The following is a 22,079-nucleotide window of genomic DNA, read 5'->3' on the forward strand; positions in this document are numbered from 1 at the left end:
GTTTAGAGGGGGCGTGTCATGTGGGGAATGATGTAAAATGTTTGAGAACCACTGACATAGACAGCCATTCTGACTCACATTCACGCCATGGGCAATTTAAAGTTTCCAATTAACCTATCTCCACTATCTGCATGCCTTTGGACTATGGAAGGAAGCTAGAGTAGAACCCACGCAAACACATGCAAACTCCACACAGAAAGACCCCTGCTGATGGTGGAATTGAACTAAGTACCTTCTTGGTGGGAGGCAACAGTGAAAATCAAAACATTACTCCATTACTACCTGGGTGACGTCATTAGGAAGTATGTGCCAAGAACTAACTTCAGGAAACAAGAATATAAACAGACGATGGCATCTAAAGCCAGTTTTATTTTCAATCAGCTGAGTAATCACAAAGATATTGTTGGTCAAGTTCTTCAGTTATACTCCAAGGCAGTATATTTTTAATGAGTATAAAATATGCAGCAGTAACTGATTACAAATGAGACTTGTTTAACTGAATGTGATAGACCTTATCTATCCATCACAGGCTCATTAATATAAATATTCACTTAAACCTTCAGATAGCACAAATAATATTAAATAATTTGATACTTCTTCTCCCAAGGAATTATAGATCTGTCATGTGCTTGCGTTGATGGGATTTCAGATGATCCAGGCGTTTGAAGCTGAGACCGCAAACAGTGCAGCAGTATGGTCTTTCCCCTGTGTGGGTACGCTGGTGAACCTTCAATATGTCTGCTCTTGTGAAGCTCTTGTCACACATGGTGCACCGATGAGGTTTTTCCTGTGTGTGAATTCTCTGGTGCAACTTAAGATTCCATAGACGGCTGAACTTATTCCCACATACTGTGCAGCAATATGGCTTGTCCCCTACTTGACCACATTTGTGTGCCTTTAGGTCAGAAAATGAAGGAAAACCTTTACCACAATGGCTGCAGAGGTGAACCCCTTGCCCTAAATGAGTCCTTTGGTGGACTTTAAGGTTACAAGCTTGAGTAAAGGTCTTTCCACACTGGTTGCAGGAGTATGGGGGCACTTGTCCAGTGCCTTTGTGTGTGTGTTTGTGAGCCTTGAGGGAAGCAGAATCCGGAAAGGACATGGAGCACTGGTTACAAGTGTATCTCCTTGCTCCTCTCACTGTTGCCTGAGGTTGCATCTGTTGTCCCACGTTTAAGGTATCGCTGTACGTATCTGAAGGCTCATACATATCCTCAGTGCTGTCTAGAGAAGGGCCAATACGAATACCCTGGCCGCGGAAGCTGAATCTACTACCTGAATCACTGGACACTTGTTCAGGGTACAAGACATTTGTGTCCTGCAGATACCCCTCCTCATTAATTAGTAAACAGCTGAACTCTCCACTTACATCAATGTTAGTCCTAGAGGGGGAACCTGAGGGTGAACCTTCCTGATCCTTTCTATTCCGCTGAGTGCCTGTTTGGTAAGTTTGATGATCAGCTCCTTCTGGTGTTTCCACATCCTCATCATAATGGCCCACATAACTCAGATCTTTGCCCAGGTGCGATGGTGAATGTATCCCATCAAAATTACCCATGTCTATCATTCCAGTGTCTCCATATCCAGACTTGTCAATGCCATCTAAGTCTTCCATGCCGTACCTGTTTGGGAACAGAGGTTCAGTCGGTTCACCCGAGTGTCCATCATTGTTTGATTCTGCTCTCTGCTCAAATCCAGTTTCCCAATTTACTTGGCACTTTGGGATCTTTTGGTCATTAAAACATTTACTGGGTCCTGGAAGAGCTGACACATCTGCTTCTGAAACACGAGTAGTGAGAAAAAGTTAAAATAGCCTCACTGCATTCAATATACACCATACATTGTGTTGTCTCTATTTGTACAGCACTTGAAAAATTAACGAGAAATTAATTTGTTAAATTTTCTGCATGTACTTGCACAGAGACTTACCATCTAAGCTGATGTGCCACCCTTGCGACTCATCATTTTCTGGTTGGATCTGAAGAGCTTCTTCCTTGAACAGTCCAGTGCCTTGAATACCTGATGACTGGGGAAAAAAAGTGGAAAGGCAACATTAATCCATCAGGTTTTACCTTAGTTGCCTTAAGTAGAACCCTAACTTTGGCAAGCAGATCTAACGTAATGCTTAAGGGTTTTTCAAACAAAAAATAATTAAAATACTTAAAAATATTACATGGATGCTGTGTAATGTGCACAGTCAGTTCCCATACCCCCACAATTTTTAACAATATAAATGATTCAATTTTCATGGTGCATGGCTCACCAAGAGAACATTAGTGAACATGTCTCCCCCTCACCCCCCCCCCCCCCCCAAAAATAAATAAATAAATAAATAAATAAAAATCACATTTCGTCAGTTTACCCATACCACAAATGTTTCCTTGGTTTATCACACTCCCTGCAGTGGCTCTATACCCCATAATATGAGACTAAGTGGCTTAAACACACATTTTATACACTTTTGTTTTGTAAATTTATAAAGCTGTATAATGTAATAAAACTATCATACCTGCGTTGCTTTTGTGGCACTTTGGCGCTCTATTTTTTCCTCTCCTTCCTTCTCATGGCTCAGTGTACATCCATCAGCTCCCTGGGAACTATTTATTTCTTCATGAAGCACAATCTCCTGTTTCAGGCTTTTCTCTGAAAATAATAGAATTTCAAAGATTTAGAAAACAAAATAAGGCAAAGGTCAGTTGACTTATATAATGTCAAGAAGATTGCCTCTGAGCTCTAGCAATCTTCTTTAAGCAGCAAAAAAGGAAACAATTTTTGGTGATTAGTAAAAATCATAATTAACAGTGGGTGATCAGAATCTCTTTATTTTCCCCAGTATGTTTAACTTAGGGTTACAAATCCAAAAGCCAAAAGGAGAAATATGTGAATATGTGGCTATGAACATAGTCAAAAGAAACATGATTATGTTTCTCTTAAAACCCACAAGAAATAGAATTATAGATTTCTTCTTTGGGGGAAGAGATGTAGCAGTATATTACAAAGTTGTACAGACAAAGTTCAAAGTATTTTAAATTAACTTTTTTCCGCATTCTGGTGCTTGATTTGAACTTAAGCACGTTGTCTTGACCATGTCTGCATGCCTAAATGCATGGAGTTGCTGCTATGTGATTGGCTCTATATTATTTGTGTTAATGAACAGCTGAACTGGAGTAACTAATGAAGCAGCCAGAAAGTGTTTATTCATTTGTGATCAAATTCTCCAACCTGGCTTCATAAGTACTAGTTACACAAGTAAGATATGCAGAAGTCAGGCACCACAGTGTGAGTAATGCAGATTAAAGAATATGTAATGCAAGTTTATGCACTGGAAGTACCTTTATTTCCAGGCAAAATTTTAAAACAACCACAAAGTGTTTAAAATGTATTCTGTGTATGCTGCATTTATACAGCTGTGGCCTGAGGTAGTGTAGTCCAACCCCAAATACTTAAATAATCACATTTCTTAAAATATTTGCAATATTTATACACCTAGTTTTGTTTGTAATGGAATTGTTAATGTAATGTTAATTCTAATGAAAGGTTAACTCTTCATTAGCCTTAAGAAAATAAATACAGGTAAAACATGGACGACTAACCCTAGAAAGACCCACCTGAGGTTCTGGGTTGGTTCTCACTGGATATCCCGACTTTTCCACAGTCAATGCATCTCCCTCTCCAGTCTCCCTCTCGTTCTTTGCGACGAGTCTCCGACCACTTCAGTCGTCTCTTTAAGGACTCAACCTGCTCCCGGCACCGCGTTACCTCTTCCAAAAAACTGTCCTCCACCAACCGGGTGATCTCATACATAGCAGCCTTGAACACCGTCTCCATGACGCCAGAAAGCTGTGACTGAAACGTTAGTATAGTCTCCGCCATTATAACTGCGCTGTGGCTTAAAGTCTTTTTAATAAACGGAAAAGGAGGAGAAAAAATGACTGGCAATTCAAAGCCTGTTGTTGTTGACTGGCTACAGCTAAAGTCGGTGTCTCTAAGGTAGATGTGTCCGTTTCTTACACGTGCTTTTTGTGTAGTTAATGATTTATGGATTGTATCGGTTGTCCGAGTTTACAGCTTGGTTGCTTTCATGAACCCTGCTGTTTAAACAAAGTGTCATGCTAACGTTAGCTGCAACTAGCTCGCTCCATTAGTTCTGATTTATGTTTAACGGATTCTGGACACTATTTAATTTGAAAAAAACATAAGCTCGCTTGAGATTTTTGACATAAATGATCGCATTCTTTACATATCGTGTATTTAGAACTCAGGCTTAGTAGAAAAAGTAATTCCGTAGCTTAGCTTTACTCTTGCGTTATGACATTTCTCCCGATTCCGTAAACAACGACACTTCCGGTATCTAAATACGGGTCGTCGATTGGAACAATTTTCATGCTACGGAAGAAAGAAAAGAGAACTGGTTCCAGTGGGGAACGTGCTTAAAGAGCACTAAATGACAAGGGTGGAGAAGTATTGTCATATTAGGATACTGTTCCATAAATAAACAGTTTCACATCCAAATTAAACCTTTTTGTTGCTTCAGTTAAATCCCATTTTGCATCTTAAAGTTCACCTCTTTCACTTATGAGACAGGAAGTGAAACGTGTTTTCTCCGTGTAACGTGTGTGCTTTTTGTGTCATTTTTTAGACAACAAGTAGATTAAAAAGATAACTGTTTTAGCATATGAGCACGTGTTATGTGGGGCACAACCAGCCCATGAAAGGGTTCAGTTTGGCTTGATGAAAGGCAAAATTTGAAAATTGCAGTGCAGTCATTATTAAATAATTTTATTAATGTCAAAACGAGCGATAGTAACTACAGAGATGGTTCCTTAAACTAGTCAAAGAGGACATGCAGAGGCTGTGTGTGACAGAAGAGGATGCTACAGATACGATGAGATGGAGTCTAAGTAATGACTTATTTGGAAAATATTCTTTACGATTTTAAAGATCAGTTCATTCACTTTTGGAGGAAGAGGAGTAAGTAAAAGTCGGTAAATCAATAAATAAAAGTAAATAAAAAAGCACATGGAATAAATTAAAGTTATGCATGAACTAAAACAAGTTCGACACCCCGGATATCTTAAAGTTCCGATTAATCCTCCAATCCAGACGGTGGCGGTAATGCTCTTAAAAGCTGTTTACCAACTGCGGTTAAAGCAAAATCGACGAACAAGAAAGCATAATCTCAGCTGCAACGAAAAGATTGAGGTCTCTTGGTGTTGTGTGGGATTATACGACGGTAGTAATAATAATTCGGCGCCGACAGATTTCCTAGTTTATTTTTTGTTCACTGACTGAACTTCTTCAAAAAGCAAAGTTTGGCTTGAAGTGAAACACCGGATGCTTGCGTAAGTCAGTCATCCAATGTGCGTCACACAAAGCAGAGATCGCGTCCGTCCGTCCATGTGAAGAAGCCATGTTGGCGGAGCTTCTGACGGCGTGCCTTTAAAAAAAACGCCAGAGTAAAGACACTCTTTCAGGTGGGCTCGTATCTGTATCCAGGAAGTACAGTACGACAAACAAGATGTCTTCGGACGATTTTCAGACGAAGTATGCCTCTTTCATGGAGAGCATGCTGAAGAGCGCTGTTGCAGAAACCACGAAACTTTACGAAACTATGGTTGACGAGCTGAAGGCAGAAATATGCAAAATCAAGAAGGAGAATGAGGACCTCAGAACAAAATGCAGCCAGTTTGAGAACGCGAAAAGCCAATCGGGCAGTTATCAAAGAGAAAAACAGCCTCTTCCTGGGCAAAGCAACGACTTCGAGAAATGCGACACAGCCGTGCAGTGTGGTGAGTTGCACAGCATGTTAGCCACCCCGAGCTAACTAATATTAAGTTATAACTGGCTTATGATGGTATGTGTTGTGTTTAGCTAACATTTTACGTGTATTCATGTTATCTGGAACACACTGAACATCATAGTTGTTAATGCTTGCTTCTCAGCATAGTCATCTTGAGCGTGGGATCCAAAATGGGAGGGAAACCATACTAGTTTCTCCATTTTTAGAGGACAGTGAACGTTGGTCCAAACTTCAAAAAATCGTCTCTTTATGGCTACATAAAGCTCAAAAACGTTTTACATATATATATATTTATAAGGAACTGAACAGATGCTCCATAATTATTCAAATGAAATCGAGCATTGGTATAACTGATTTGAGCTAAATTGACTGCTCCTTTACAGCTCAGACTCACCACTTCTATCTTTATATTGGTTTTTATCTATAAAATACAATTAGGATTAGCTAAAGGAAGCCAGAACCTCTTCTAAATTGGCCAATCAGTTCTTTATGCCCCCCCCGAGTATATTTCTTTTTGTTCGTTCTGCTGTAGTTTACAGACCGTTACACATTACAAATTTTTTACGTCAGCATCCTGGTCGTGGACACCCATGTCACATGCAAACCTGTTTCTTATTCTGTTTGTAACTACGTTCACACTCAATGGTACTAAGGTTTTCCCACACAGGAAGCTGGTGAGGTGCGAATGAGGGGGCTGATAACGAACTGCAGTCTTCTAATGGCACTGGCATAGTGCCAGGCAAAACCACTAAGACGTGTATTTAAAAAAAAAAAATTTAACTGAACTGAAATCTTATCAATGTATAGCTTTATTCCACACTTGTATTTAGATATTGATAAGTTGTGTAATAATTCTGAAACAGAAACTAGAATACAAAGGTCCATAAACTTGTATCACAGATGTTTTTGTGTACTCTAATGTAGTGTTTAAAGAGCATTCAAAACATCAGAATGTTTTTTTCCTTTAGAGGAGATGATTAAGACGAAGTATTAACCAAACAATTGTTTAAGAGAATTGCTGCCTCTCTGTTGTTGTTAGAATGTTTTGCAGAAATTAGAACCCTTTCTCACTAGTAGCTACTCAATGTGACTCGACTCTACTCGGTTACTGACATTTTCTGTTATAATTGAGTTCCACCTAGTGTGCGTGGGGTCATTATAGCAGTGCGTCTGGAAGTCCCAGATTTGAATCTGCAACAACAGTATTAAGGTCTATACATAATGACTGTGTTGCGAAAAAAATAAATGAAACTATGAATGCAAACTTGTTTAGACACTTGTGTAGAAGGGCAATACAGATTAATGAACATTTTAATAAATGTAAATATGCCAGATTATACCATTGGGCTGATTTTCATCTGCAGACCCTCTGGCAGGTTGGAGTTAAACAAAAGTTAGTAAAAACATACAGAGACACTATTTACAGATCATGTGGCAAGGACAAAAACAGTGATCACATTATATTAGAACAAACAATGACAAGAAGAGGGGACACAGAGGACAGTATAGATGACAATAACGGAAACACATCAGTTATTAGGGCTGTGCGATATGACCAAAATCTCATATTCCGATATAAGAATTCTATCGTCCCGATAACGATATAAATCACAAAATTGTAACGTTTTCTGTCAATTCTATGGATCTCGGGCAGCTCGACTTGCGGGAAGTGTTTCCAGTTGCGCGTCATGTAGCTGGAGTCGAGTGTGTTTTAACCGATGCATGAAACGATACATTTTTAGTAGAGCTGGGCGATAGAACGATAACGATATGTATCGCGATATAACTTTTACTCGATAGAGAAATTAAGCTATCGCTATAGACCTCACCGCTCTTGTCCTCTTAAAAAAAAAAAGGTCAGCCAATCCAAATTAAGTAGCGCAGAGCCGAACCAATCACAGCCGCAGCGTCACGTCGCGTGACTTGTTACGTACAGCACAAGTGCCAAGCCGCACGTGTGTTTGTTTGGGAAGCAGCCAGCGGGTAATGGAGGAAATGAGTGTGCCGACTAGAAAAATCAACCGAGTGTGACCCGAAGAGAAAACAGATGATGGTTCCAACGCCGGAGAGATTGTCGAACGGAAGAGCCATAGAAGTTCCGTAGTGTGAAGGTATTTCGGCTATTTCAAGTCTTACAAAAAAACAGAGTAGCGTGCACTGTAAATTGTGCCGAAAGCAAGTCTGGAAATACAATAAACTGGTGCATGCATCACACTGTGCGCCACGTTATTGTTTCGGTGAAATGAATTTCTACAATACTGTTAATTCTACTTTCTGCGGTGTTTAAATGCTTACATATACACACAGTTACTGTCCGTCCACACATACGACTCTGTTCTGCTTCTATGCCCCAGCTTTGTTTACTTTTTCCCACCGAGGCTTCTAGACTTCTGATTGGCCAACATTTCTGCACGGTTAGGAATCTAGCGCCACCTGCTGCTTTGGCATGTTCATAGCAGCGTTTTCCTTCATTTCTGCCTTTAAGTGTGGACGGGATTATTTTTTAAAACGAAAACGGAAAATCTCAGTTTTCAAAAATACCCGTGTACGTGTGGACGTAGCCTCAGTCTCTGACTGGAAGCGCTAATTCGTCATTGGGCTTTTGTCAGACTAAAGTAACTGTTAAAACTGTTTGAAAAGCTAAGCTATACAACAAGGAGAGATTGAGAATTTCCCTTTAGTTCTCTGTTTATTTGATATTGACAAAAGTTAGTCAGTTTTGTCTGTTCTTCTGTAAAACAAACTAAGATTTATTTTTAGAATTCATATTTTGTTTCTAAGTGGAATTGACAATTTAGTCTGTTTCGTTTGTTCTATTTTGAATCTTAAACGCTTTAGCGGCTGCCTTTTGTGTAGTTTGCAATATTTGCCTTTATTTATCTGAAAAAGTCTCATGTTCCTTAAGTACATCTACCCTGTTGAACTTATTATGGGAAATAAATATTTAAATAAAAACAAGCTGCTGATTATTTCACATTTTACTTGTGAGCAACGGCACATTTAAATCTTACAAATATAGTTATTTGGCTTATATCGTGATAGATATCGTTATCGCCTGAAATGAAAAAAACATATCGTGATATGAAAAAATCTCATATCGCCCAGCTCTAATTTTTAGACATAAGTTGTAACGGCCGCTGTTTTCTTTGTGAGCATTTATTACACGGCGTGCTGCGGGGAAAAGCCTGTTCTAACGTTTGAGTCTAAGGTTTATTTTTTAGCACCTGGCGGCTCTTTTTTTACTTTTCATCCGTAAATAATCTGCTCGTTCACGTGATTCAATTTATTTTGAAAAGTCTCAACAGGATCTTGAGCTTTATTGTGAAAGGTTTATGTGGAGCATAAACAAGCGGACACGCGATGGTGTTACCGTCGTTGTCGCTAACCACAACGCATAAAAACAGGCGCTTGTCCGCCCGTAGTGTGGTTATATAAAATATAAGAGAAAGATAGAACTTTAAGAAATTAATATAGCCACTACAGTGACCATCAAAACAATGAAAAATATTGCCGTAAACAGCTTATTTTGCGACACCACAAAACAAACGATAGCGTAAAATAAAACGATAGACGTTTTTATACTGTCATCCGATATATATCAGTTATATTGCACAAACTCCAGTATTGCACATGGCCTGACTGTCCTGATATTGCGCTGACCCATTACACTAATAGTTGGTTCCCTTTTTTTTTTTTTTTTTTTTTAAATACACTCTTTTTCGCATCCAATATAAAGCATGATTATTAAACATGATCACATGTTTGTGTGTCCCTCATCCACCCTTTTAAGTGACTCTTAAAGATGGGGATACTTTTACTTTCCCTCACTGACAGTGGAAGGCTATTCCAGAAGCGCACTCCCTGATATGTGAAAAGGTGGTCTGTCTAAATGCCAATTCACAATCACCTCTAACAGTGGCTCGAGTCAGTCAAGACCCAGCAATACTGCTAGACTTTTGTTTAATACACTCACTCACTGGTGGAAGCGCCAGACGATGTATAACTTTGTATATTAGACAGGCAGATTTAAATAAATATAACGCGTTGCATTTTTGCAAAAGAATCATGCTCAAATAATGCACTGGTTAAAAAAAAAAAAAAAAAAAAAAAAAGGAAAGAAAATGAAGTCGACATCAAGTTATGATGAGCTGGTCCTGATGCTTCTAAACAAGAGAAGAAAGAAATGGAGATTCTGGTTTCATCCAAATCTCAAGTAAAGGCCACATCAGGGATAATTTCATGGTTTCATTCCGGCGCTGAAGCCGTATCACGATAGCTTTCATACTGGCTCAGGAGGTCAGTGGGGCAGTTTGAGCTTGTTGGCAAACTTAGGACCACATTGACGAGGTAGGGAAATAATTTTACAGATTAACATTGACCCAATTGGCATCCCAGCATCTAGTTGTGTGTCTGAATTTTAAATGGTATTGTTCTACTATTATCATATTATTGTATATGCAGTACCAGTGCCTGTTTTTACCATCGAGTACAACATTAATGCAGTGGTTTGATTGGTCAGATCTGTTTATATGCTTCCAAAACACTGAAAGAGGTGTCACTGCCATCCTTTAGAACAAGCACAATGTAAGACTTCATATGTATTGGTGGTTGTTCATACTTTTTGTCTTATAGTCCAATCGTGACTATATCTTAACTTTTTCCCATACTGTACCTTTGTCTACCTACAGAAGAGAAAGACTGTAATGTTACTTCTTTATTGTAACAAAAAAAACATGACGCAATTTAAAATAAAATAAAAAATACTGATTTAAACAGCAGATTAAAGTTATTGACTCTTGTTACCAACTCACTGGCAGTAATCATTTTTCTCAGACGGCACTTTCCCAGCTATGCACAGAACGTAGAGCGACTGTTGAGCAGCTGTGTCATACTTGGCTACCACATTGGGTTTGCGGTAAAGCCGCATAGCAGATCCATATATGAGCCTTAATTGAGATAGTACTGCACTTATTGTGCAATTTAACCTCCCCCCAAATTAATATTTTCTTGCCTTGCCATTGAGTTAATATGTCTGTTTATTAATGTTCTCCTTTGTTTACATTTGAACATTTCTTCAACTTGTACTGGGGATATATATATATATATATATATATATATATATATATATATATATATATATATATATATATATATATGAAGTTGTTTTTTTTTTTGGTTGTATTTTTTTAAATCTCTGTATTTGTGGAATTGTTCCATACAGTATAGTTGTAGTATTTTCCTAAAGACTTACTAAGAAATAAATCATCTCTGATTTTTATAATGGTTTTATGTTAACCCTTTAAAGCCGGTAACTATTTTTAAATCACTAGAACCGGAACCATGTAAGCTAGCGCAATAATTACTTTTTGCATATGAAACCAGAGGAGTTGTACTTACATCTTATGCCATCAGCTTGTCCTAGGTCACGGTTTCCTTCCACATATAGCTTGAGTACAATCCTAATTGTACTCAATGATATGCAAGTCAATTTATAACTTTAATATGCTTTTCTTAGTAAAAAATAATACTTAAGCCAAAATTAAAATTTTATCCTTACTTAGGAGTAAAAACAAAGCTTGATAGGGTAAGACATAGGTGAGTTATGCAGACACCCACCAGTAGCCAGAACTTCAAAACACAGAGTAAAGCGGTCTTTTCAGTGGACCTGGCCTCTTGACAGTGGTCCGAGGTGTGCATTAGGGCTGCCACGATTTGTCGACTAGTCACGATTACGTCGACTATCAAAATCGTCGACGACTGATTTAATAGTCGACGCGTCGTTTGAAGCTTTGTAAGATCACAAAAGACGCAGGAATAAGTGGCAGGATTTAAGAGTGTAATAACGGACTGAAACAGAAGATGGCAGCATTCCATGTACAAGGATGTCAGCTACCGTTTAACCCCGAAGAAGAAGAAGAAGCAGCTGTGTCCCAGAATTCATAGCGCGGCCCAGCGCAGTTTCCAACAATGGTGGCAGCTAGTTAGTTTTAATGTTACTCTTATTATTCTTTCTGGGTCACAAAATAAACGTTTAACATATTTTCAGGCGAGAATGTAGTCAAAGTCAAGTCAAAGTCACCTTTATTGTCAATTCTGCCACATGTACAGGACATACAGAGAATAGAAACTACGTTACTCTCAATCCCTAGATAAAATAGCAAATGAACATTTAAATATAAGAGTGATTAAAAAATGCAGGTAAAATAATTAAAAAGTAAAAATTTAAATAAATACAATACAATTTTACATATAACAAGAAAGCTATACAATATACAATGTAGCTGTGTAAACCTCAAATATCTGCTCAGTTTATCAGGACACCACATATTTTCAAAAGTGCTCCGACGTTTTCGGAGACATCTGTTACCCACTAGCTCGTTAGCGAGCCGGGGGCTAGGCTCACTAGCGCCGTGAGAACACCGGACTCCCCGCAAATCGTTTTCAAACCCACCGCCGTCTTTCGCTACTCAGGTTAGATATATATGAGTCACTTAGATAACTTAAAATGTTATTGTTTGGCTTTTTTTTTTTTTTGTATTTTATTTGTTCCTGAGTAAATCAGTTTGTCTGAGATTAAAGTTATAGTTTTTACACAGCTGAATAAACGTCAAGCAGACAACTGATTATCAGAAGTGTGAGATGCTCCAGAATATACTCCAGTGTCCTGTTATATTTTAGATAGCAAGGAGTTTATTAAACTTCACCGAAACAATCTCCAAATTTCATTAAAATTTAATAAACTATCATCTTGTCTTTATTTTTAGTTAGCACAGACCTTAAACACTTAAAGCTGTAAGCTAATGATAGTTATAAGAGCAGATGCTGGTGCAATAAGCTGTAGTTTTACGTCCAATGGATGATGATCTGATTAGTCGACTAATCGCAAAAATAATCAGTGACTAGTCGACTATCAAAATAATCGTTTGTGGCAGCCCTAGTGTGCATATATGTGCAATAGGGCTGCCACAAACGATTATTTTAATAGCCAACTAGTCACCGATTATTTTTGCAATTAGTCGACTAATCAGATCATGCGTCCATTGGACGTAACACGTACAGCGTATTGCACCAGCATGCATCTGCTTTTATATAACTATCATTAGCTTACAGCTTTAAGTGTTTAAGGTATGTGCTAACTAAAAATAAAGACAAGATGATAGTATATTCTCGAGCATCTGACACTTGATAATAACTGATAATCAGTTGTCTGCTTGACGTTTATTCAGCTGTGTAAAAACTATAGCTTTAATCTCAGCCAAACAGATTTGCTCAGGAACAAATAAAATACTGAAAAAAGCCAAGCAATAAAATATTTAAGGTATCTAAGTGACTTATATATCATGTTTAACCAGAGTAGCAAAAGTTCATGAATTTGGACACAACTATGATACTGGACACAGCTTCTTCTTCTTTGGGGTTTAACGGCAGCTGGCATCCTTGTACATGCAGTGCTGCCATCTTCTGTTTCAGTCTGTTATTACACTCTTAAATCCTACTACTTATTTCTGCGTCTTTTGGGATCTTACAAAGCTTCAAACGACGAGTCAACTATTAAATTAGTTGTCAACGATTTTGATAGTTGACGTAATTGTGACTAGTCGACTAATCATGGCAGCCCTAATGTGCACACAATTTTCTCCATAGTGAGCTCAAGACTTCAACTCCAGTGGAGTTGAAGAATACAGTAGCCACCTGGACTCCAGGTGGCTACTGTATTCTCTGTTCTCCAACCTTTGTGAGCATAGTATAGCAGCACTACCTCTATACCTGTTTCCACTTCTGGTTAGAGTAGCCTTGCAGCTGATCTCTAGAGAATTGCAAGGTCTGCCACTGCCAGCTCCAGTTCAAAGCGGTGACATTGCGGTCTTCACTTTTTTCTGCTGGTGCAATAAAACTAGTTCATTACTCCCCTGGAAATTGTCGCTGTACTCAACTCTCTTCTGAACTCTATTCTTGAACAATTAGTTATTCTGTTTTTTCTTTGTGTGTTTGCATGTTTCTCTTTACAGATATTGTCTCCTTCCGCACAGTGTTGGTCGAGCAATGTCAGCCACTGGGGCAGTCATCATTAAAAAACCAACAAATGTTACACGCTGGTGAGAGGTTTGGATATGGTTTGCAGGAGCAGGGAGGAAATTCTCAGATGACATTTATACTTGTCAAACAGGAGGTTTGTGTGTACCATAGCAGCATTAAAAAAAATAAAATGTTCTGATTTTTTTGCACCTTCTCAAAACCTAAATTTTTGTCCTCCTCCTACAGGAATCATACAGTGATACTTCTCTACAGTCTGAGTTAAAAGAAGAGGAAGTTGAGTCAGCAGTGGCCTCTGAACAAGCCCTTAGTAATGTTTCAGGTGAGGAAATTAAACTGATGGTTTTGGAATAAAGAAAGAATTGTAAGAATTAAATAATGGCATTTTGAATTTGCTCATCAGCAAATGTATTATTTCCCAATTATCTTGTGATGGTCAAATGTGTTTAGTTAACTGAATGTTATAATCAACTGCTACTTCACTGAGATTCTGCCTCTGTTGTGTGAGAGAGCTGTTTGAAACCGTAGTGCAGGTCTTCCCCACCTGCTGCAGATTGTGTTAGAGCACAACAGCAACTGCCATCCTTAGCTACAGTTTAATTTTTGTGTATGTCTAGCCTGGAGATGAAACCTCATTTGGGAAGCAGCTTGACGACAACACTATAGCAGTCAGTAGGGAAAGTGCAAGGTAGAAAGGGTTGAGGCTAAATGGTTGGCAGAGTTTAAACATCCAAAATAATAGTGGAAGATTATTCACCAGTAAACAGGTTGTGTGTGCAGCATTTCCCAGTGGTAGTATATGAGTGCCAAATCAAAACAGGACTTAGCACATCTTTAAAAAAATAAAATAAACAGTTCCCTTTAAAATAATTGTATGGACCATGTAATGTTAAGGGGAAAAGGAAAAAATGTCTAACTAAAGTTTCATTGTTCCAGAGTTTTCTCTGCCTTAGTAACTTTTTCCTCTTATGTTTCTTCTGACATCTTTATCACTGTGGTGCCTAGGTTCTTTACATGTCTCTTTAAATGGAACTGAAAATGAAGGGATGCTTATTAACCAGGAAGATTCAACAGAAGAAACTACATCAGCTCGAAAAGATGAAGAGACCAAAATGGTCCGGGAGGTATCCTGTATGGGAGAGAGTAGCCGTTCAGAGGGAACGCAGAGCCAGACCACTGATTCAGAACATTCAATAGTTATTTCACTTGCTGCAATGACGGACAATATCAAAGAAGAGTCTGAACTTGATCAGGAGACATCAGAAGTAGAGACACAGGTTCTTCAGCAATGTCAAAGAGATGGTGAAACAGTAGAAAATGAACAAACTGCTATTACTGTTAAGCCATCTGCACATGTGCACTGTGCAGATGAACAGTTAGGGGGGTCCATATTGGTCAACAAAGAAGTTATTTGTGAAGAATTAAAAAACAGCTTGGCAGAAGATGAAGCTACTTCCAAAACTAATGTGTCAGTACGGCGTAGAAGAGGACGGCCACCAAAGAAAATTAAACCAAAAGAAGCACTTGTGTCATCATCTTTTGATGCCTTAAAAGGCCAGGAACAGTTGAACACACCTTCAGAAATAGTTGACAAATCCACTGCAGTAGATGCAGTGAAGATTTCTGCTTTTGCCTCTCCAAGATCATCTGGGATTCAGTCGAAAGAGACTTCCTCTACTGCCAATCCATCTGTACAGGAGATGGCAAGCACTGATTTGAAAAACATGGACAATAGAAAGGCTGGTTCTCTGCCTGCTTCAGTTTTGTCTTTGAGTAGCAGTTCTTCTGAAAAGCCAGTAGACCCTGAAACTCAGCAGCTTCCCACGGGTGTAGAGAAAGAGGCAGTTGAGGCTCCATCCATTGAAGCTTTATCTGCAAAGAAAACATTGAACTCTCCTCCATTGGACTCACCACAACTGACACCCGGTCAGCACAAGGAACGTCGCACTTCTGCAACACTTCAGGATGCAATGCTGCTAGTTGAAGCAATGAATCAGTCAACAATGGGAAATATTATTCCGTCTTCCGAAAAAATTTCATCACCTATGACTCATTGTGCTCCCTGTGTGGATACCCTACAAACAGTGGACAAAATCCTAGCTAAACCACAGACACAGAATCTTACTGTAAAATCTCAGTCAAGTGTAGAGGCCAATGAAACCCTCAAAGCATTTGTTACACCACAACAACAGCAAGTTTTATCAAATGCTGCTACTCAAACTTTTGTCCTGCCATCTTCCCACCCCGTAGCACCCAGAAAACTGACTAAAATTAGGCCTAAAATAATAACTGTTGTGCCAAGAGTAGGACCATCTCACAATATAGCATCGTCTACAACAAAGCTTTCTTCTATAGAGTCGAGGACTACACACAATAATTTACTTGCAACTTCTGGAGTTGCAGGGTTGCCTCTGGAAACGCCTTCACTTTTCTGTCTTCCTCAACAAACAAATACTACCTCCATGACATTAGTCCCAGTTTCACAGTTGACTAAACCATCAGAAAATCAGCAAACAGGTGGTCCACCACACAAAAAAATAACAATCATAGTTCCAATACGGTTGGCAGCAGTGGCACCAAGTAAACATCCGCCACAGACAATAGTTGTGAAAGCAACGCAAGAGGCAGCAATGCCTCGTGATGTTCCTGTCACATTGACATCTACACAGTCGACTGCAGCTTCACAGGAGTTAAGTGTTTCAGCTTCCGATGACACAGCATTCTCTCAAAGTGAAAACACAACCGACAGCCCTGAATCTCCTGAACAAACTGCCTCTGTTTCTGAAGTGATAAGCACTCCTACAGAAACCAGTTTAGAACAGTCAGTTAAGATAATACCAGCATCACAGCCGACTGTTGATAGGAAGCTCACTCCTGTGGTCAGATTAACCAAACTTCCATTTTCAGTATCCCCCAACGAATCTGTTTTGGTATCGAAACTGCTTTTAAAGGGATTTTCTGAAGGTACTATGCAAGAGATGTCTTCAAAACCAGCAATCTCAGAGAAGCTAGATTCATCTTCAAGCAGTAGTTTAGATGTAACCGAAATGCTTAGTCCTGTGACTCTAAATACACCTCAGAAGTCAGAAGAGTCAAATAATCATGAGCGGGCTCAACTGTCATCTGAAACATTCACTGTCATGAGAGAGGCAACTGTCGGTGAAGATTTGCAGCCATCTACATCAGCCACATCTGTTGAACCCATTCCTAATATGGACAGCAGTGACGTACAGGAGAATGAATCTGCCATCATACAGCTTACCTCCATGTCCAGAGAGGCATCTGACCCTCACTTCCAGATGACTAAAGCACAGTTCTTGGCACAACTGGCAGTTTCACCGATCGTTCAAGATCCAGAAAAACAGGTAAATGCTATTCAGTACATGGGGCTCATAATTTCTGTGGTTACACATTGAAATTGATAGTCATCATGTTATGTTGTTGTTGTTGTGGGATTTTGTTATTGTTTTTTTTTAATTAGAACCCCTACAGAATGTGGTACCTATTTATTTATTTTTTGTTTCTTCTTTCCATTTTGATACAGGCCAACTCTGACTTTGCAAATGGTAAAGCTTCTTTGACGGAGAGAAGCTTACAGAAGAAAAGCTTACAGAAAAACTCCTTGGTCGTTCGGCTGCGAAGTCATCTGAAAACTCACTTGCAAGTTAAAAGAACTGAAAAAAGTCTGGAACAGAATTCAGAAAGTGAGACTACCACTCTCATCTCTAAGAAACTTGGAATAGAGAATGGCAGTCTTAACGATGAAAAGTCAACTAAGGAAACCAGTCCTGTTTGCCTTGGAAGGAGAGATGTGGTTAAAGATAATACAGCTCTAATTAATAATGCCCCATCTTCCATCAGTCCTGTAAGATCTGTACTGTGTAATGGTGGTGATTTACCCAAGATGATTGATAATGAGCCAACTTCTAAGAAGAGCAGGGCTAACAGTGATTCCACCACCATGACTCCTAAGGCGGACAGTACACATAGAGATTGTTTAGGCACAGATAATAAAAAATCCACATCTGTGAGTCCTAGAGAGGGTAATTTAAATGAAGAAATTGCTAGTCCTGAAATGACTTCAGTGACTCCTAGGAGGTCTTTGGGTAGGGATAGTCCTAGATATAAAAAATCCAGTTCTTTAAGTCCGAGGAGGTCGCCTTCAGGTAGAAAAGGTTCTTTGAGTTCTAGAAGTCCTAGCTCAACTAAAGAAAGTGGTAGCCCCAAAATGACTAACAATGATACAACCCCTATAAATGAAAAATCAAGTTCTGTAAGCCTTGTAATGTCAACCAGAGGAAGCACTAGTCCTAAAAAGACTGACTTGCCTTCTGTTAGTCCAAGAACACCTAGTTTGAGGCAGTCTGGCATCCGTAGGAGTTCACTTTTCAGCAAGGATGACTCAAGGACAAAAAGGATTAAAAGGGAATTAAGATCTTTTGGTATAACCACAGGTGGCGCTATTACTAGAAGAAATAAAGGTGAAACTTGTTCCCCAAGTGTCAAGTCCCCTACAATAGCTAAAAATTGCATCAGTCCTACAAGGACTGAGGAATCTACACCTGCTAAGAAGCCCAGACTAATCCAAGATGTTACTGGTCCTAAAAGGGGTTTTAAAGTTGTTAATGCTATGAAGTTAGCTAAAGCAGCAAAAGCTAAAAAAATTGCTTCAATGAAAAAGTCTAACAAATCTAAATTGGCAAAAAGTCTGTTATCAGAGAGTCGGACCAACTGTGGGGTTGGGAAAAAATGTCGAGCTAAAGTGTGGATACCTCCTGTCATGACAGAAAGTGAAATGGCTCCACCTGGGGAAAAGGAGTCGTCTTTGTTAAACGTAAAGACGGAGACGGGATCTGATAATCAAAACCCCAGAGGCTCCCCTGATTCACCCCAACCCAAATTTGTTACGTCACCAATTGTATCACCTCTACAGCCTTTGTCAGTCATAGGTAGGCATCTGCTAAGGAACCAGTGTGGGGAATGTGGTCGAATTCTTAGCAGCAGTGCTGCACTGGAAAGCCACGTTAGTCTTCATACGGGACACAGGCCCTTCTCATGCACATTCTGTGGGAAGAATTTCCCAGACTCCAAGAGCTTTAAACGCCACGGCCGGGTGCACCGTAATGGTCGGATACATATCTGCCAGCATTGCGGGAAGGGATTTGTCTACCGCTTTGGCCTTACAAAACACATACAAATGGTGCATGGCAGGATAAGACCTTTCATTTGCCAGATCTGCAAAAAAGGATTCTTCACAAAACGAGACGTAGAAGTACATATTAGGATCCACACTGGAGAGAAACCATTTCAGTGTACCCTCTGTGAAAGGAAATTCATAAGAAGAGTAGAACTGAATGTGCATTTGCGATGGCATAATGGAGAGAAAAGACACTGGTGTCCATTCTGTGGAAAAGGATTTTTAGACTACAATAACCTTAAAAGGCACAAATACACCCATACAGGGGAGAAACCACATGCCTGTCCACACTGTTCAAAGAAATTCACGCAGACGGGTCACCTAAAAAAACATGTTAAAAATGTACATGGTGGTCCGTGAGAGATGGACATGTAAGAAACCATGTTCACCTTGGAACAATGGTATGCTTTGAAATAGGAAATATACATTCTTGTAATTCAGAAAATGCATGCTGTGGAGCGGGTTTTTGTTTGTTTGGTTTTTATAATGGAATTTATATGCAAATGGAGAATTTACTTATTTTGCCTTTTTGAGATAATTATTTTGTATCTTTGTAGAATGGTTCGAGAGTTTGGGAATTTGTACTCATTTGCTGCTTTGTTGGAAATCTATCCATCTGTCTTAAAGAACGGAAGCAACTTAACTAAAGCCAACAGACGAACATGCGTGCCACTTGGTACTGTTGAAAATAAAAACGATGCAATATAGACAGGCTAGACAAGTAAATCTCCCCAAAATCACAAATTGTACTTTAAAGTGATGCAACATAATGATTAGTGACAGTTGTTCTTTATACTAGCTACACTTTTGTTCCTCCTCACTTGCAAGCAGATGAGGAAACTTTCCAGAGTGTTGAACTTTATTTTTTTTTCTTTTTAAAATGTTCTGTATGGCACTGTGTGCTCTCTGCAAAGTAAAGTGTAATATAGATGGAGATTGAGGTTTTTCAGAAATATACATCTTTAAATTTAAGTTGGTTTGTCAGAATATGCAGGTATCCTTTTCTCATACTTTTTGATTCAGTAGGTGATGTCACAAGATGTGTGAGAGCATAACCCCAGTTTGGCATGGTATTTCTTCCCGAATGTTGTACCTGAGTTAGTTTAGGGAAAATTGTTAAGGTAAATTTGGCTTCAACTCAAGTAAGCCTTTGTGGCATACATAATGCTTTTGTTTTGGACATGGACTTTAGTGTCCTAGTGGCATTTTAAAGCTGTCATCTTTTTCTTTTCTCATTTTGTAATGAGTTCGCCATAATACACTTGCATTCGTTTTTAAATATTGTCAACTGAACACATTAAAAACAGATGTTTTGTTAGTTTTTTTAATTGGTAATTTATTGATGTTGTTTTCATATATACAGTTACAAAAATTGAAGCACTTGCCTATCATTAAAAAAGAAGTATTTGATAATCTTTCCACAATAACTCTGGAAAGCACATCTTGTGACCAGTGTTGGAATTTGGATGTTGGATTTTGAAATATGCACTAAGGTTAAAACATGTCTTAATTAAATTGAGACTGAAAATACGATCTAATTTCCATTACCCATCTTTCAATTTCTGTCAGTATGCCACGTCATTACTGATGTCTAAATGGCAATGAAGTCTAATTGTATTACTTGCACAGTAATTAACCACCTCATTCAGGGAGGACTAAAAGTGAATCTTTTTTTATTTTTAAACATATTTTCATTCTGTTCAACATTGTGCTGTATTTAAAAAAAAAAAAAAAAAAAAAAAAAAAAAAAAAAAGATGTCTTTACTTTGGTGTAAATGTCTAATTTTTCTCAGATATGTTTGAAAAGCTAACTTTCCCAAAAAATATCAAACACAATATTAACACATTCTTTTACAGCCCTAAACCTCATTGTACATACTGTGAATTTACATTGATTTGATTTTTGTCAAGTCAAGTTGCATAGTTTGTTTGTACTGGCTGTTAAAATGAAAGAAATGTAAATAAACATTTTGTTTATAAAATTATTTTGTGATCATTTAAAAATGTGTAGCACAAGTAATAGCTTTGCAGTCCTGGAGTTTAATGATGACTTTGACTTTATGCTGTATGGTTTCAAATCAACTAATGCAAACCAATATTCTCCAGTGGGGGTAATACGCAAAAGATCTTGCACTGTTTGTTCTTCACCTTATAAGTCCACACTGCACTCAGGGCCGTTTCTAGACAGGCATATATGAGGGGTAACTGTTTTTGTCAGGTAATTGGATTGCACTTTGTCAGGCCTCTACCCAAAGACCTGACCAACTTGGGTGTCCCAACTGAAGGCTGAGCTGCTGCTGGTCAAGCTTTTATGGTCACTAACGCGTGCGACACCCCTGACCACGTTAAGGTGGCAATCCCTCAGGGGGAAAACAGAAAAGCAAAAAATAAAATAAAATATTCTAAAAACATGACATTTAACTTAATTGGATAGCCTATGTCGAATATATTTGAAACCAACAATAACACTTCACACTATTGCCAATATTAACAAAACTAAAAAGGGTGTGCCCAGTTATAAAAAAGAGAATTCACAAAGTCTTGAAAAATAAAACTTAAAAATAGAAATAAAAAATAAAATATCCATTCAGATCTTTAAAATCAACAACATAAAATCTGTCTTAATTGGAGGGCCTTATTCAAATACATTTCATGGAAACTCAAATTAACACAGAGACATTAAACGCACCTCATTGCCTGCTCTGCCAAACGGGAGAAAGTACGTTCTTTGCAGATGCACTTCGTCTCAGAGGTAGGTTAATAAATTGGATTTAACTTAACCATAATAATAACCACAATTTGAAGGCAATGGCAAGATGCGCGGCATGGATGTTTAGCTGGGGGAGGGGGAGTTCTCTGCCGAGTGCTGTGAGCCTGCGCACAAAGAGTGCACGGAGGCAAAGAGCGGATGAGACGTGAAACCTATCATTTAATTTGTGCCTTTTCTAGCGGATTATTCAGCTACTGTAGTAAATCTTGTCCATATTTAGTTTGTGGGTAATTTATTATTTTCTTTCTAAACTTCTAAAAGTTTGACTTAATGGGACA

The 22,079-nt window shown here is 38.6% G+C and overlaps 2 protein-coding genes across 3 annotated transcripts; one reads left to right on the top strand and one right to left on the bottom strand.

The window, feature by feature from the left end:
- Window positions 1-349: 349 nt before the first annotated feature.
- On the bottom strand, window positions 350-3,873 carry LOC146573227 (uncharacterized). The gene is made up of 4 exons (XM_085277890.1): window positions 3,609-3,873; window positions 2,510-2,643; window positions 1,930-2,026; window positions 350-1,779 (listed from the first exon to the last, which is right to left on the bottom strand). Exons 1-4 carry the CDS (start codon window positions 3,871-3,873, stop codon window positions 611-613), a joined length of 1,665 nt encoding a protein of 554 aa, XP_085134016.1. The 3' UTR covers window positions 350-610.
- Window positions 3,860-21,013, top strand: LOC146573228 (uncharacterized). 2 transcript variants are annotated; one of them, XM_085277887.1, is made up of 5 exons: window positions 3,860-3,990; window positions 13,810-13,970; window positions 14,063-14,156; window positions 14,840-17,199; window positions 17,379-21,013. In XM_085277887.1, exons 2-5 carry the CDS (start codon window positions 13,884-13,886, stop codon window positions 19,389-19,391), a joined length of 4,554 nt encoding a protein of 1,517 aa, XP_085134013.1. In that variant the 5' UTR covers window positions 3,860-3,990; window positions 13,810-13,883; the 3' UTR covers window positions 19,392-21,013. The 2 variants fall into 2 exon arrangements, with proteins under 2 accessions (XP_085134013.1, XP_085134012.1); XM_085277886.1 differs by lacking the exon at window positions 3,860-3,990 and adding an exon at window positions 5,141-5,789.
- The last annotated feature ends 1,066 nt before the right edge of the window (window positions 21,014-22,079 follow it).

Source organism: Mchenga conophoros, linkage group LG6 (genome assembly GCF_057382185.1).
Source record: "Mchenga conophoros isolate Kocher_MC1m ecotype Shallow Benthic linkage group LG6, M_conophoros_male_GT1.1, whole genome shotgun sequence".
Lineage (NCBI taxonomy): Eukaryota > Metazoa > Chordata > Actinopteri > Cichliformes > Cichlidae > Mchenga > Mchenga conophoros.

Coding starts and splice junctions, on each gene's coding strand:
- LOC146573227 (XM_085277890.1), bottom strand. CDS start 3,873: ATGGCGGAGACTATACTAACGTTTCAGTCACAGCTTTCTGGCGTCATG. Junction 2,644..3,608: donor GAACCAACCCAGAACCTCAG/GTGGGTCTTTCT, acceptor TATTATTTTCAG/AGAAAAGCCTGAAACAGGAG. Junction 1,780..1,929: donor GTGGCACATCAGCTTAGATG/GTAAGTCTCTGT, acceptor CTCGTGTTTCAG/AAGCAGATGTGTCAGCTCTT.
- LOC146573228 (XM_085277886.1), top strand. CDS start 5,519: ATGTCTTCGGACGATTTTCAGACGAAGTATGCCTCTTTCATGGAGAGC. Junction 13,971..14,062: donor TTATACTTGTCAAACAGGAG/GTTTGTGTGTAC, acceptor CTCCTCCTACAG/GAATCATACAGTGATACTTC. Junction 14,157..14,839: donor AGCCCTTAGTAATGTTTCAG/GTGAGGAAATTA, acceptor TGTGGTGCCTAG/GTTCTTTACATGTCTCTTTA.